Source organism: Aptenodytes forsteri, unplaced genomic scaffold (genome assembly GCF_000699145.1).
Source record: "Aptenodytes forsteri isolate BGI_AS27 unplaced genomic scaffold, ASM69914v1 Scaffold15, whole genome shotgun sequence".
Classification (NCBI taxonomy): domain Eukaryota; kingdom Metazoa; phylum Chordata; class Aves; order Sphenisciformes; family Spheniscidae; genus Aptenodytes; species Aptenodytes forsteri.
The window spans coordinates 7,254,059-7,269,054 of record NW_008795129.1 but is presented as its reverse complement, the minus strand read 5'-3'; the positions used below and the strand labels follow the sequence as shown (position 1 = coordinate 7,269,054).

The window sequence follows — 14,996 nt, the reverse complement described above, 5'->3', positions numbered from 1 at the left end:
AACGTGACCTTTTGGAGCAACCCCACGGGGGTGTGGGCACCCGGCGTTGCCTGGGTGCCAATTGCCAGCACCTGGCACCCTGCTGCCAGACCTGCCCTGCCCTTTCCGTGCCCCTGGGGCCAGATGGCTGCAGTTGGACCCTACCCCACACACCCTGGCTGGCAGGTGGGAGCAAGCCCAGGCAGGTCTCCTCATGTTTTGGCTGTCTTGACACTGGCTGGAGATTCTCCCTAGGGAACTGATGGCAGAGCCAAAGAAGAAAGTAATCCTGCTTACTGCGCGACCTGGAAAAATCAAACCTTTCCACTGAGGTCTCCTTTTCTGTTGAAAGATTTTGTGAGACTTTGCATAAATGGTTGTGTGAGCAGGAAAGGCCTTGCTGCAGAGCAGCCAGCACTACTGGTTCTTTGAATTTAGGAGCCGAGCCCTCTGCGCTCTGTGATGGAAGAAAGGTAAGGTGGTTTTTTTCAGGAGAGTGATCTCCCTTTTTGTGATTTACTAACCTGAGTAAAAGAAAACCTAAAAATGACATCTATAGGTTGCACGATAAGAAGAAAAGACAGAAGTCATGCACTATGGGGATTTTTTTTTTTTTTAGTGACAATGATGTTTTCATTGTATCAGTTCCTGCATTAGAAAAGCTAGTGTTGCACGCTTGCTTATGGAGACTTCATAGCTTTCTGCAGGTTGCCTTCCAAAAATCATGGTTCTGCTGCGCTGCTTCAGCTCCTGCTTCTTTGAAGGGTTTTAACATTAGAAAAGGCTTGCAATTATTGCAGAGAACAAGGGAAATAATTATTATTACTTAGCACTGGGAGCTTTTGCATAGAAAACTTGCACATATATACACACATAAAAATACACACACACGTATACAAAACTCGGTATCCACACACTTACAGGTCTGTTTATACCAGGGAGAAATCCCATTTACAACAGAGTAGAATTTAATTACACAGCAACACCTATGTTCAATCAGGGGTATATTACATAATTTTTTTTTGTTCAAGTATTCTTCCTGGTGCACTTCATAGATCTTAACACCAGTTTTCACTTTGAAAAATGCAACATCCCACAATTTTAATGTAAGCAAAACATTACATCAATTAAGTAATGCAGGACCACACATTTAGACTAAACCTTTTCTTCAAATAATGACTACTTCTTCTTGTAGTGAATCCTATAGCTGGACTCCGATATTGTACCTTTTAGTAAATAAGCCATAAAACTTCTCCTCCCAGTTCTTAACAACCAAAAAAAAGCTAAAACTTTTTTTAAGTGAAAGATATTGCTACAAAAATCATAATTACTCCTTGTTCATATTATAGCTTCCTTGAATCAATCAGTGGCATTTAAAAGCTTTGTTATTTATATTATTAGAAAAACACTAATTCAGTCAGAAATAATTTTCAAATGATTCTGTGCTATGTCTCTTCCAAACTACCAGAAGAGGTTTTACTTTGCTCAGCACTATCACTGTAAGAGTTTCTACCTTCCCGAGTGCAGATTTTGTTTTGCTCAGTGTCATCATGATAAGACTGTCCCCCTTCCTGACAGCTGGAAACAGCTGCCTTCATTTTTTCCTCAATTTTATCAGCTGCAGCGCACATTTTAAACTCTCTCAGGCTGCTTATTAGGGTTCCATAGGCTCCTTTTATCCCATGTCTTTGATACCAGACTTGAAACAGCTTAATCTTCTGTTCAGATGTATCGCTAAAATGATCCCGAACAGTTTGATCTATGACAGGTTCTGGTACTTTGTGATAACGAACAAATGTCTTGACATCTTGGAGTGTCAGCTCTTCCACAATACCAGCAATGTGGCTGCTCAGGTCAACATCTAGAAGCATAAAAGGAAATTAATGCTCTTGGGACTTATATCTTACTGACTTTATCACCTGTGCTCAGAGTTGATACTTTTCCTATCCAAAACAGGTTAAGTTTCAGGTATTCATGACTCAGTATGTTTATATATGATTTTTTACAATATGTACCAGGTCTGCTTTTACATGGTCCTACCAAATGCTAGGTAATTCAAATATTTAGGGTTGCATCCATATCGCTTTCTACCACTTGAAATAGAATCTCAGTTTCCTCTGTAGCCTATTCTGTCCTTCTCTATCATTAAAGTCTGGTCATCCCTCATGTACCTGTTTTGCTCAAAACAGTGTTGGGAAAGTTCCTGGAACAGGACAGGTCTTTTGTTGTGATACAGTCTTGGAGCTTATGTTCTTTTCCTATTGTGTGTTACTACTGTGGATTTGCCCTTGAACATAAGGTAGGTCTGTGTTTCTGCGATCCCACTGCTGGGTGTGGGACTATGCCATTATCATAATTATCCATGGTTCGAGAAATCCAGCTTGCTGCCTCCTAGTGTCTGTATCACATGCAGAACAGAAATTCACCTGTTGTCAATTAGTAATTGCTTCCTATACGACAGAAATTCCTCCTGAGGCAAAACTTTCATGATACCACTAAATGCCTTAATAAGCACAATATGAACTGGCATTTCTGTAATAAGTGTTCACTGTTGTGCTAGAATGACAGCTCTAGGCAGTGGCAAAGTCTACATAAAAATACCCTTTTTTTAGTGTAGGATTTACACGTCTGTTTTTTTTTTCTTTTACTGAATTTTGAGAAGTTACTTGTCTCTTACCTGCGTATATGAGAGGTACGTTCTCCTGAAAAGACAAGCAAGAGAGAAATGAGTGGAAACAAGTTTTGTAAAACACCAACCTTGTGTAAGAGGATAAACACATTTCATGACACTTGACTTCCGTAATTTGCTTTTAGTTTTCTCCATGATTCCCCTGTTTCATGAGCAAGAGAATCAGATTGGACAGACAGACCTCTTTTGACTTGGGTAAGCTTGGGGAATCACCTCACAATTGCTACTGCCTAAAAGTATGCATGGGGACAGGTACCCTGGGTCAGTGGAGGCCTGATGATTTATGAAGTTTTGATCTTCATCATGTAACTTAGGAAGCATGTCAACAAATCCTGAAGAAATAATACAGGGTTTCTCTTACTTCCCCCAAAAGAGTCCTCATGGTGAAATTTACTCCATTAATGTCACAGAAGAGAGGCATGCACATGCCTGGGGAGTCCCAGTGTAATTTGAATGGAACAAAAAGTTCCTTGCATGAAGCTGAGTTTTTTGTGATCTAAGCAACAATACTTACATAAGAAGCCTCTGTTTTGGGGACTACTTCACTCAGGTTCTCCTTGTTAGTATGACCCTTCCGTTTTCTCTTGTCTGAAACAAAAAAGCATTTTTAAAATCCAGGACAGAGTATCTCTCTCCCCTGGACTCCAAGAATATAAAATTACATCTTAAGTAAGCAGCTGAATATCTTATTCAGAGTATGATAGGAATAAGGAACAGGGAATCACTTACAACAGAATATTGCTCCAGCTGCTGCTAGTACTAAAAACACAGGTGTCAAAGAGGCGGCCAGCTGTAGCACTCCTGTTTCTGCTGGAACATTGGAAACATTACATGAAAGTTAAGTCAAGAAATGCTATACAGCAATACACTCTAAATTTTATACAAGATTGCATCAGATTATAAAAGCCTTTCTGTTGTCTCTTAATGGCAGAAGCTACCTCTTTGTTTAAGTCTTACCTATCATGAGTTTCCCCTAAAAAGGTGTACTAGCTCCTACATCTGCACAGTGATCAAGGGAAAAGAGCAATCATGCTCCGCAGGTCAGTTCAGGGCCCAGTGGACATGATGCCCTTAGCTGTCAGGAATGACTATGGGCCATTGTGTAGAACAGTACAATTGCAATAACCTCTCAAGATACAGCAGATGCTAGACATGCTAGGTTTTAAAATGGTACCTTTCATTCCGCACACAGTGTCTGAAGTCGGAGTACATTGTTTTTCAATTACACCACTTTCACATCTGCAGAAAACATGAACAAAAATTATTATGGGATTTGTTTCTCTCTTTATAAACTCTGTCAACAGAGCAAATCAAAATCTTCTAACACTTTTTATCAGCTACAGATTTCATATATCAAGATGTTGGAGTTTGGAATGTAATAGGTATGAAAATGGTATGGAAAGGTATGGGAGTGGAAAAAGGTGTGGAAATGATTTTCTAGATGTAACAGTAGATCACACAAAGACAACAGGAAAGCTCAGATATTTCATTACATTTTTTGAAAAGTATATACAGACTTGGTGGATGTATACAAGTTTTTTATGCGTGCCTTTGGAAAGCCTGTGTGGATGCAAGTTGACTGAGCTAAGTCAGCTCAAGAAGCTAAGTGCAAAGGAAAACTAATATGTTTTCCCTTGGGTTATACATTACCTCAGCCTCTGTCTTGAAACTGGCTGGAAAAAAGTGTGATAACATATGATATTAACAATTTCATATTTAACGATGAAGGCATAAACTTACATGGTACATGGATCACAGTGCCTACATGGTGCAGAAGAATTGCAAAAATGGTTCTCTGCACAGGTGCATTCCGTGTTCTGTGTTCGGGTACAGTTCTTTGCAACCTCCAAACCTAAAATAAATTTCTTAAACTTCGTTAGTTTGAAAAAGTAGGCCTTAAAAGCAGGCCTCTGCTCACAAGCTCTTGTCCTCAGACTTACGTGCTTTTAGCTCTACCACTGCTGGCACTGGTGGCTTAACCGTAAAAACAACATAGCTTTTCTAAGAAGCCCTGCTGCCAGAGCACTGGAAATATGGAGATGGCAAAGAGACCTCTGCTGGCCAAGAGCTCAAAAAACTGATCACACCATAAAGTACTTGCTGGAAGAGGACTCATTTGGCATGGCCAAATGTTGTCAGCTTCTTTTTCCCATTCAGAAGTGAAAGCCAGAAGGAAACTCAGAAGATCACGTAACCCATCTCCCTGCTTGATGTCAGAGACAAGTTCTTTACCCTTCCTGACAGACAAGTTTATCTCTTCCTGAGGTCCTCCAATGGTGAGGAATTCCACACTCTCTTTTAGCTAACATATTCCCTGCTTAAGTAGCAGAACAAGTGAATTAATTGTCTCCTATCATCAGTGTATATGATGAAGCTATCTCCATCTATGAAAAATTATTTCTGCATTAAAAATGACTTTAAGTATCTACCTACTATGAAAGCTATTTTCATGGGCATATAGGAATAGAAGCGAATTTTTGAGTTATCACATTCAGTGCCCTGCTGTAACGGGAAAACACGTTATCTTCCAAAATTTGATGAAGCTCTACTGTGAAACCAGTGCTGAAGCCATTCATGAAAATATCAAACATGAATGATCCTAAGAATGGTTCTCATGGAACTTCAGTGGTAATTTTCCTCCTGCCTAATGTTTTCTACTGACCTCTCTTCAACTACATTATTGTCCATGGGATAATGTGACTAGTCATCCCATTACTCTTTCTTTCCCCTTCAGTTTAACTAATAGTTTCCTTTGTGGCACTGTACAAAATGCTGAATTGTTTTGCTGTACTCAACTTCATTACCCATTCAAAAATGCTTATTATAGTAGCTAATGAGAGGAAAATTTTCTATGCATATGGAGGTGTTACAGGAAGGGGAAAGCACTAAAGATTGATATTCTAGCAGGTGATCTGAGTACAACCATATTGGAGTTACGAGCTGTCTCTCCGCTCACCAAACTCGATTTTGGACGAGAGGAATGCAGAACTATCATTCCCTAAATCCAGGTATACCAGAACTACAGGACACCTGGTGGAACTGGTAGGAGATCAATTTAATGGATTTAAAAAGAAAAAAAATCTGTAATGGGTATTTACGCAACAGGTAGTGAATTTCTGGAACCTGGTGTCCCGAAGCAGATTCACGCACAAAGGGCTCATAAATGGATACTAAAATGACTAGGTAGGGATGGACCTTCTAACGTCCTTTCCCACAACTGTGGATGCTGGTAGACTTTGCAGGGAACAGATCACAGAAATTAGACAGGTTTGTGTTTTCTCTAAATAGCATCTCTTTCCTCCACTGCTGAACGCAGAATACTGGGACAGGTGGACCGCTGGTCTGACCCAGTAGGGCATGCCTCATAGTCTCATAATTTGATCCTATAACCCACACAGCATCTTGAATGTATAAAAGACATCACTCTATCAGCTCTAGCAATTTCAAATAATATTATCAATTACATGAAAGACTACGAAAGAAACCATTGGGAATTCTCCCATCCCTACTTCTTACAACACCCCTCTTCTTTTAAATAGAGGGCAAAGAAGAGAGAGAGCTTTTCTTCCTTGACTCTAACCAGTTTGCATAGGGTCTGCTTTGCAAGGACTGCTTTGGCTGAGCAAAGGCAGATACAAGGAGAAATAATGGACCCACATACCCTGTTCTTCTTCCTACTTTGTGCCTGACGAAAGGGAACTGGGGGATGAACTTATGATTTTGTCACAAATTCCTTCATGTACTACCACTAAAACATTTTAATCTGCACGCTAACCACTATTCAGGGATTGTGGAGACTTTTCAGTCAAATCCTGTATCAAAAGAGTCATTGCTCGAGTTGCTATTTCTACAGACATACCGAATACGCTGTCACATGAAGAGCATCTCAAACACTTGTCCAAATCATTTTTGTGATCTATGTACTCCTTTCCATTTTCACATGGAACACAGTGTTTGCTTTTATCTGTTGGGCAGTTGGTATTTTTAATAAGACCTGTAGAGACAGAAAAACAAGAATTAAGATTTGCAATACCTTTGGACAGAAGCCATCAGCTCTAAGACCTATGTCAGACTTTCTTTTTAATCCCTAATACTTTTTGATTTACAAATATGGACAGGATCTATGTTCTTTACGCATACATATATGCTCTTCAGGAATGTAGTATACATAAGATCTGATTATCCCCCCTCTTCCTCCAGTTTAGGACTGAAGGAGAACACCACAAACAAAACTTGGAAAACCCATGAATATATGGAGCCTTGTAGGCAAAAGCCTGTGGCTGCACTTTTTTCACCTCTTTCAAAGATGTGTATGTAATTCTTGGCTCTTTTGTGACAAGCATGTTATATGAGAACTACTATCTGTAGTGAAAAGTTACTGGTGCACTGAGCTCAAGAAATACTTTTGAAATGTCTGGTGTCCTGTAATAGAGAAAGATACAGCTAGAATGAAGCACTGCATCCAGGAAACCACAGCATGCCACTTAGCTATCCCAGCAGAAAGCAATTGTGCATGTTGTGGTTTCCACTCTTAAAGATTTTTCAACAGAATCTTATAATGATACTCACCATGTTCACATTTCTTGCAACACTGATTATCTAAATTGTATTCATCCCCGTCACACTTAATTTCCCTCTTAGCAATGATCCTCCTTGTAATTAATTTATTGTACACTATGTGTATTAGAGCTTTAGTATCATTTTTGCACTGTGTTTCAATAATTAAGACAACCACCTAGGAGAGAAGAACAGCAAGTTATAAAAAAAAACTGTCAAGGACTGTAGGTATGTTTTACTACTAGCACAGAGTTACCTCAGTACCGTTACTCTATTGCTAAACATATTGATATTCACCCCCTTATTAAAGTTGTTCATTGCTTCAGAAGAGTTAATGGACAATGAGGACACATATTAGATTTAATGCTATCAACCCTACCACCGCAGGTACTGATCGTTTGAACATTAATGCTTGAGAACAGGGCTATACATCTGAGTTGTAACGGATGACTTCATATGCCTAATTATAGTGCAAAGCAACGGAACTCCCATTATTTTCTTGAAGAGCTTTCTCTGCCTCAGATCACTGTGCCTAAATCTGCCCTTTCTTAGCCAGTAATAATAATCTTCCATACAGAACGTCCTTAATTCAAATAGTATCTTTCTTAATTTCTTGCCACCCTACTGTTGCTTGCAAACTGAACAGTGTTAATGCATCTTTGAAGGAAAAAAAAATTGAATGTTTTAATCTCGGCCAAAAAGACCTGATTTCTAAACTGATCCTGTTCTCACTTTGTTTTCCAATTCAATTATTTTTGTCCTTAGTAGATGATGCCTATATATTCCTGAAAGAAGTATCACTCTCCTTTCAAATGAATTTACACCCTGATCCATTTCTTTGAATGCACTGTCAAGTTAAATTGCATAGTGCTTGTGTTTTGTTTTTTTTTTCCTGTAACTAGTCAGTAGTAACTTTACTAGCTGTCACTCTCCTGCCTCTTTTCGTGATAATAAGAAACCACTGTGGACCAGAGGCCCAACCATTCTTTTTTTCTATTTTAGGAGTAAGGCGGGAAAATGAGAAAGATAGATCTGCTATAGTTTGCCTTCCTCTTGGCAATGGTTTGTGGGGAATTCTGTATATACTTTGCATACCCTAACTATGAGATGTCTATATAATGGAGCTATGTAATGCTTGTTGGCTGGAGAACTAGATTCCCTCCTAGAAATATTATTATGCAGGACAGCCTGAGGATAGCCTGCCTTTACTTAACCCAATTTCTGCTGATAGTTTGGAGTGATTTGAACATTTTCACTATTTATTTTACTTGTGTGTTACTAATTATCTGTGTGGAGCTGTAACAGAAAAAATTAAGACAGTCCTTGTCTTGAAGAGTTTGAAGTCTTAACATCTAAGCTGAGCTCTACGTTCACTGTTCTTGCTCCTCTTTAATTAAAAAAAAAATGCCATTTCGTATTTTACAAAAGACTCAGATATACACTGTGAGGGATACTGAGGAAGGGGGGAAAATGATGCCTGGGAAGAAATGGAGCAATGCTATTGTCCTTGGCAAAATGAAGGAATAGGCCAAGTTGTGAAGGATAGGGGTGGCAGGGTACCTTTTTTTCAGAAAGGAGATTAGTGGGGAATGAGGTGCGATACGAAGAAACTGCCAAATCCTCACACCAATAGCACACTGCATGGACTAAAAGTCCTCCCAATCACAGATTCACTCACATTTTCAATCAGCATGCAAAACACCTTGACTAGAATTACTTATTTTTAATTTTGTTTTGGATATTTGAAAGAGGCTAATTCAGAATGGTTGGTTATCTTTGAACACTTTTGAATTGCAGCTTAATACAAATTTGACTGTATCTGTTAATGCTAACAACAAGGGACATACATATTTAAGGAATTCTCTAATAATTTGAGGACTGGTTATTTTTATTGTTACACTTTTTCTTCCTGCCAGAGGGTGATATTTAACGGCTGATTAATTTCAATCTTCATGATTTTGTGTGAAACTGCTTGGATGCTGACCGTAACTTCAGTTAGATGCAGAAAACACTTTAATAATCTTAAATATTAACTTACTGAAAAATGGGTTTGGATTTCAAACCAGACTCTCAAGTGAAGGAAGTGTTATCTGTGGCTAATTAATTGAAGTAACCAATACGACCACTGTTTGCTGACTTCTACAAGTAGCCACTTCTTTTGATCTTCTAGTCTATTCAGAGATAGGAAGGTGAAAAGCATTTTCTTTCCTTAGCAGCCATCTGTTTTAGAATTTATATAATATTAGTTACTAGACTGAAATTAAGAAGGCCTTTCTTTACACCTGGAGGAGAAGCTTCAGCTGCTAAAAAAGCAGTTTAGCACTTGAGAAACTGTGGGTACGGATGCTCAGCCCGTCACTTCCCCCATTCAGCACTCTGACTCTCTTCCTTTGCTGCCAAAGCTTTGAGGGGGCTCTTCTCTGAATCCCAGTGTAATGATGTTAAAAGGTTAAAGTAAAGCCTTAACAGAAGCTGTAAAATGGATGTGCCAAATTAGCATGATTTGTTTTCCTTTTGCCTGGGAGATCCATCTTACTAAAAACTGGGACAGAAAGTCCGATTAAAAAATAATTACTAAAATGTAGTCAGGGACGTATGTCCAGTCTGGTTTGGCTTTCCCTGAAGCAGGGTGAAGCCCTGCAACTCCATCGCTCCTTTGCTGCCCCTCTGCCACGTGTCAGACTGGGCCGAGGGAGGGGACGGTCACAGGATAACACCGGGGAGACATGCACCGCCCCAGCTTTCAGAGCTGGAGGATCGTGACACCCTGACCAGCCTGCCTGCCATGAGGCCTTGGCCAGCAGAAGGGTCTGGAAGCGAGGCGGTCACCGGGGTGGGGAGGCCCTGAGGAAGCACGATGGATCTTAGGCTGCCCCAGGAAAGCCGATGGCGCCAGAAGGCTTCCAGCCGTGAAGGCAGGTGGCGCGGCTGGGGCGCATGGCGGGCCAATGCAAACACTGCTCGTGGTGTGGGGAAGTTGGTGGGGAAATGACTCCCTCGTCTCCCCACGCTGATGGGGGAAACTGTGACTCAGCGGGGTGAGTGAGGAGCGCGGTACCGGCCCCGCCGCCCGCTCCCTGCTGCGCTCAAACGCCACAGCCGACGCTCTGACCAACCTGCCCCGGCTTGGCGGCGCTCACCCCGCTGCGAGGGCCCGGCTCCCTCCGCCTCGCCTGCCCTCCCAGCCGCACCTGGCGAAGCTCTGCACCCACAGGGACACCCTGCATCCTGCTTCCGGCACCCAAATCTCCCTTTTTTAGAACAGAGAAGTCAAGCCATTTGGCGGGCGGGGGGGAAGACCCTGGGCAACAGTAAAGAGAAGAGGGAGAGTGAAGATTACCATAGCCCTAACGCACCCACAAACAGCACCGCAGAGAAACTGAATGGCACTGGCGAAGCACAGAGCACGTACAAAGAAAGAAAATGTCCAGAGAGTTGTACAGAAAATGGTATATAATGAAAGAAGGAAACATCTTTCTAAATGACTAATGTCAGTAAAACTTGGCTGATTTTTTTTTTGTGTGTTTACTGAACGCCTGCAATCACAGTGCATGCACAGACACAGCCTTCCCTCATGTGAACAAACCTCTCCGCCTCTTGCTTATGCTTTTATGCAAATGAGCTATGCTGATACAGTGAGTGGGACAAAAATATAACACCTTCTGATGGAGGCCCTCCACTGTCGCTCACGGAGATTAACTTCCTGGTACGCTTACAAGAAGTGGGGATCACTTCTCAGAATTTGACAATTAAGCAGCACCAAACACCTACGTCGGTTCTGCTCGCAGGGACATCTTACGCCACCTTCCTGTACAAGGAATAATGAGAAAACCGTGGAGATTTTTCAAAGCAACACCCTAATTTTTTTCAAACTTTTCTTCTCCTCCTGGATTTGCACCCTTGTAAAAGCAATCCATTTGCTATATAAAAATTTTGTTGTGTCTTAAAAAAAAAAGTCAATAGTCATTTAGCTTCTGTGCACACCTTAATTGCTTTCCTTGTCACTGAGCAGCGAGTGCTAATAGCGGAAAGGAAACACTTTAGGGGCTTTTACATAGGCAGGGGTGATAGGTGCTTTTTTATGATGTGTACATTCAAACAGCAGCTGTACGTTTTCAGCCTAAAATGACTCACAGAGGCTCTCTTCTACCTTTCTCATCTTAACCTAAAAAATAGTTTTCATATCTAAACCGAAGACTTAGATGGAACTAAGCAGTCAATGGGAATAAAATCAATCAATCAGGGATATCTAACCTTAGCAGAATCCATAAAAATTATCACATGAACCCAAATTTTTTGGTTTCTCTCCTTTTGCATTGCCCAGGCATTTAAGAGAGCTTTCTACCTCCTCCCTCTCCTTCACTCCTACAGAGTCCTCCAAAATGCTTTCACCAACAGGCATCAGCTAAGGAGACTTATAAAACCTGTTTTCATCTGTGTTCCCAGGGCAGAGTGACAGGAACTTTAGTTTCTTTGAAAATTCGTGTCATTTTGGGATTCTCAGGCCTCTGATTCTTCCTGTATCAGAGTAATCTTCATAATGGGTCAACTTCCTTCAACTGAAAAGTTTCAGCAGACCTACCTTATGGGGATGTAATCTCAGCTTTGGAAGTGTGTGAACGTGTTATTTGCATACAGGACTTTTTAAAGCTTTACAACTTTTAACCCTGAGAAAAAAAAAAATGTCTCTGCTTTCTCCTGTTATCTTTAGAATACATTTTACTTTTAGCAAACCACTTCTCCCATTTCTAATCCATAGATTCCTATGAATGAGAAGGCTGATGCCTTCAGAACTTGGTGGCCACCTTTTTCCACTCCACATTTGTTACATGGGGCAAGGTGCATGAGCTCATCAGGGGTTTTTTAAGTGTTAAAAAAAGGGGGAGGGGGGGATTTTTCTTGCTTTTTTGCCTAGTGGGAGCTGAGAAAAACTTTAACTCATTTTCTGAGTTTTTATTTGCTTCTAGTACTTTTGACAAATGGTTGCTAGAGTTAGCTCCATTTTAATACAGTTTTCTATGTAATTAATCTCCCTTGCATTAACCCTGTCAGGATAGCTTTTTCAAAGAGTAATTAATTTCACACTGCTTGTTAAGAGGATTCTCTACTCCAGTTCTTTTACTAAGATAAGTAATTTCTGCTTCCAATATCTCCAGTGTCATTTTTCCCCCACCTCTTTTTTTTTTTTTTCCCCCACCAAGGCAGAAGTTGATAGTTAGCACCAAAATAACCACTAAAAATAGTATTTCCTGTTCTAAAATCTTTTATGAGGACAAAAAGAATCCAGTTCCATTTTCTGAAGCCCAGCAATGGGAGTTGGTATTTCCCCACAACTAGAAGCATCCTGAGCTTCTTAAATTTCAAGTGAGATGCATGTGTTCAGTGCCTGTGAGAGTAAGGAGCCTCAGCTACTGTCCAGTGTCTTAAAATAGTTGCTGTCCAAATTCAATCCATTACTATTTCACATCTCAGCTGACTCACATGCAAATTATGGCAATATATTGGGGGTAGGCGTTGTATGGTTGGTCATTTTGTGGGGTTTTTTGTTTTTTTAATTTTGGTTTTTAGGAGTACTGTACTAGTGAACACCTAATACTATTCAATTTGGGAGAGTTGGAGCAATATTAACAGCTCCCACCTCACTTTGATGATGTTGTGGCTAAGGACGAATAAGAGCTGTTCAGCGTAGAAATTTAGCAACTCTTCCCCCTCTTCCTTTTGTAACACAATACGGTTTTCTTGTTGACACTTTCTCTTTGTTCAGTGATTTGCCTCAAAGATAAAGGCAGTTAACTGTGGAAACGTGAGCAGACAAGTGTTTCCAGAATTGGGGCCCTTATACTTTTCACTTGAGTCTTGGGTCATCCCATGACTTTATGGCTGTTTATACGTATACATTTAAATGCGTGCATTAGTTGTTTGGGCAATAAGGAAGAAGGGTTAGCGCAATAATGTAGGAGTCCTGTTTTCAAAGGTATGTCTTCGAAATTTCCAGAAAACTGCCTGCTCTGTAGTCATATCAGATAATTACAAAATATTTAGATAACAGTTCACTCTCTTAAGATGGCCTATTCCTTTAGAGTGTGTCTCTGAGTGGTATGTGGTTTTGCCGCTTGTTTTACACGGTAAAGTTAGATGTTTTCCAACTACGTAGGCCATTGCTACTTTGCATGGCTATCCCTGCAACTGCTTCTACTTTAGTACAGCATGGAGTTCCTTGCAAAACTGAGATCTCATTCAACAAACTACTTTCATGTTCTGGTTGAATCAAATTAGTATGTCAAACACTGCCCAGGTTTGCTGATTTATAAGTAGTGGAACAACATGCTAATAAAAAAAAAACTTCTTTTTTTTTTAAATAGAAAGTATGTGGGAGTGCTACAGTCTTTCTAAGGGGTACTGAAATTTGGAAACAAGTGGAAAATAAGAATAGAAATGAAATTTATTCTCTGGGAGCAGTGTGATAAGAGAAAGTATTTTTTAATTTTAATTTATATTCTGAATAGTTCCAAGATACTGAGCTAGACTGACATTTCTGCCAGTTGTTTGCTGCTCCTGTACAGGAATAGATAATACACACTTCTGTCAGCAGATGAAAATCCTTCTTTGTATTTAACTATGCTCTGGTGCTTTGTGCAGGGGCATGGATATAACCCCCTGAATCACTTTAAATAGTTTACTACCTGTTACATAGTAAATCAGATCAGAATTTGAGTAGTTTTTACCTTAACACCCGATTTTAACTTGCCAAGCCCCAAAGCAAACTGCATTCATTAGCATTGTAACCACACCGTGAAGAGATTTTGAATGTGAACTCCAGTGAGTTCTCTCTGAAATAGGTGAGAACTGGGGTTGGGGAAGCAATGTATATCGCATCCACACTCCCAGGCAGGTCCCGGCTCTGCTGTGCAGCAGGGCTTACTGCCACCCGCCTGATCCCCACTATTCTGCCTCTGGGCTCCCAGAACAGGGCTGCCTCGGGGCAGCTCTGCCAGAGCGCAGGCAGAGCCAGTGCATCTGCACCTGCACCTGCTTAGCTCTGCCGCCCAGGAGCTCGCTGCCACTACAGCTCTTTGACCTGTGCTCCTGTACCAGGGGAAATCCCTGTGCTGCAGACGCTGAAACACTTCCTTACCTTCCTTGTTGACAGTAGCCCTTCAAAATGAGTGTTTGCAAAGGTAACTTTACTGATGACAGTTAACATGTGACCTAAGCTCTGAAGCAGCAGAGGCTCATACTTGTGCATAGGGGATGATAAAAGCAAGAAAGGAAGGCCCTGCCCCACGGCTTCCAGTAAACGCTGCACTTCATGCCACCGGACTTGGACTATTTCTCTAGCTTTTCCTGGGTTGCTGTCGGCAGTAGTGGTTCAAAACTCCTCTGCCACAGGTATTCGCTTTTATGTTGCTTTGCCAGATCACTTTGTTACAGATCTCTGAGGTGCAGTGGAAGTCAGCTTTCACTGACGCGGTCTTTGCCCTGGCAGATACCCAGCCACAGATCTAACCATGCTGTCTATGCGTGAATGCTGAACCTGCCTCGCCAGCGTCTCCGGCCAGGTCTGGGTGGCTGCAGACCAAGGCTGACGCCAGCTGTGCCCAGGTCCCGGGCAGCTATGGCATACGACCCGGTGTCCCTGACAGCCACCTGCATCCATCCCCCTTCTCTTTCCCTCTGCTTTTCCACAACGCCCACTTCCCTTCACCCGGCACCCTGAGAAGTGACTGTAAAATCATAAAGTGCCTGAACTTGAAGGTGGGATTTTAAAGGG

At 41.1% G+C, this 14,996-nt stretch overlaps 1 protein-coding gene across 1 annotated transcript; it reads right to left on the bottom strand.

Moving 5' to 3' along the window:
• Positions 1 to 861: 861 nt before the first annotated feature.
• On the bottom strand, positions 862 to 10,452 carry FAS (Fas cell surface death receptor). The gene is made up of 9 exons (XM_009278007.1): positions 10,342 to 10,452; positions 7,238 to 7,403; positions 6,528 to 6,662; positions 4,409 to 4,520; positions 3,843 to 3,907; positions 3,398 to 3,478; positions 3,183 to 3,256; positions 2,657 to 2,681; positions 862 to 1,840 (listed from the first exon to the last, which is right to left on the bottom strand). Exons 1-9 carry the CDS (start codon positions 10,450 to 10,452, stop codon positions 1,425 to 1,427), a joined length of 1,185 nt encoding a protein of 394 aa, XP_009276282.1. The 3' UTR covers positions 862 to 1,424.
• Positions 10,453 to 14,996: the final 4,544 nt, after the last annotated feature.

Excerpts from the sequence above, each read along its gene's own strand:
- FAS (XM_009278007.1), bottom strand. The coding sequence starts at position 10,452 with ATGCAGGGTGTCCCTGTGGGTGCAGAGCTTCGCCAGGTGCGGCTGGGA. Across the intron at positions 3,479-3,842 it reads CACTGTGTGCGGAATGAAAG|CAGAAACAGGAGTGCTACAG; the intron begins GTACCATTTTAA and ends CCAATGTTCCAG. Across the intron at positions 3,257-3,397 it reads AGCTGGAGCAATATTCTGTT|ACAAGAGAAAACGGAAGGGT; the intron begins GTAAGTGATTCC and ends TTTTTGTTTCAG.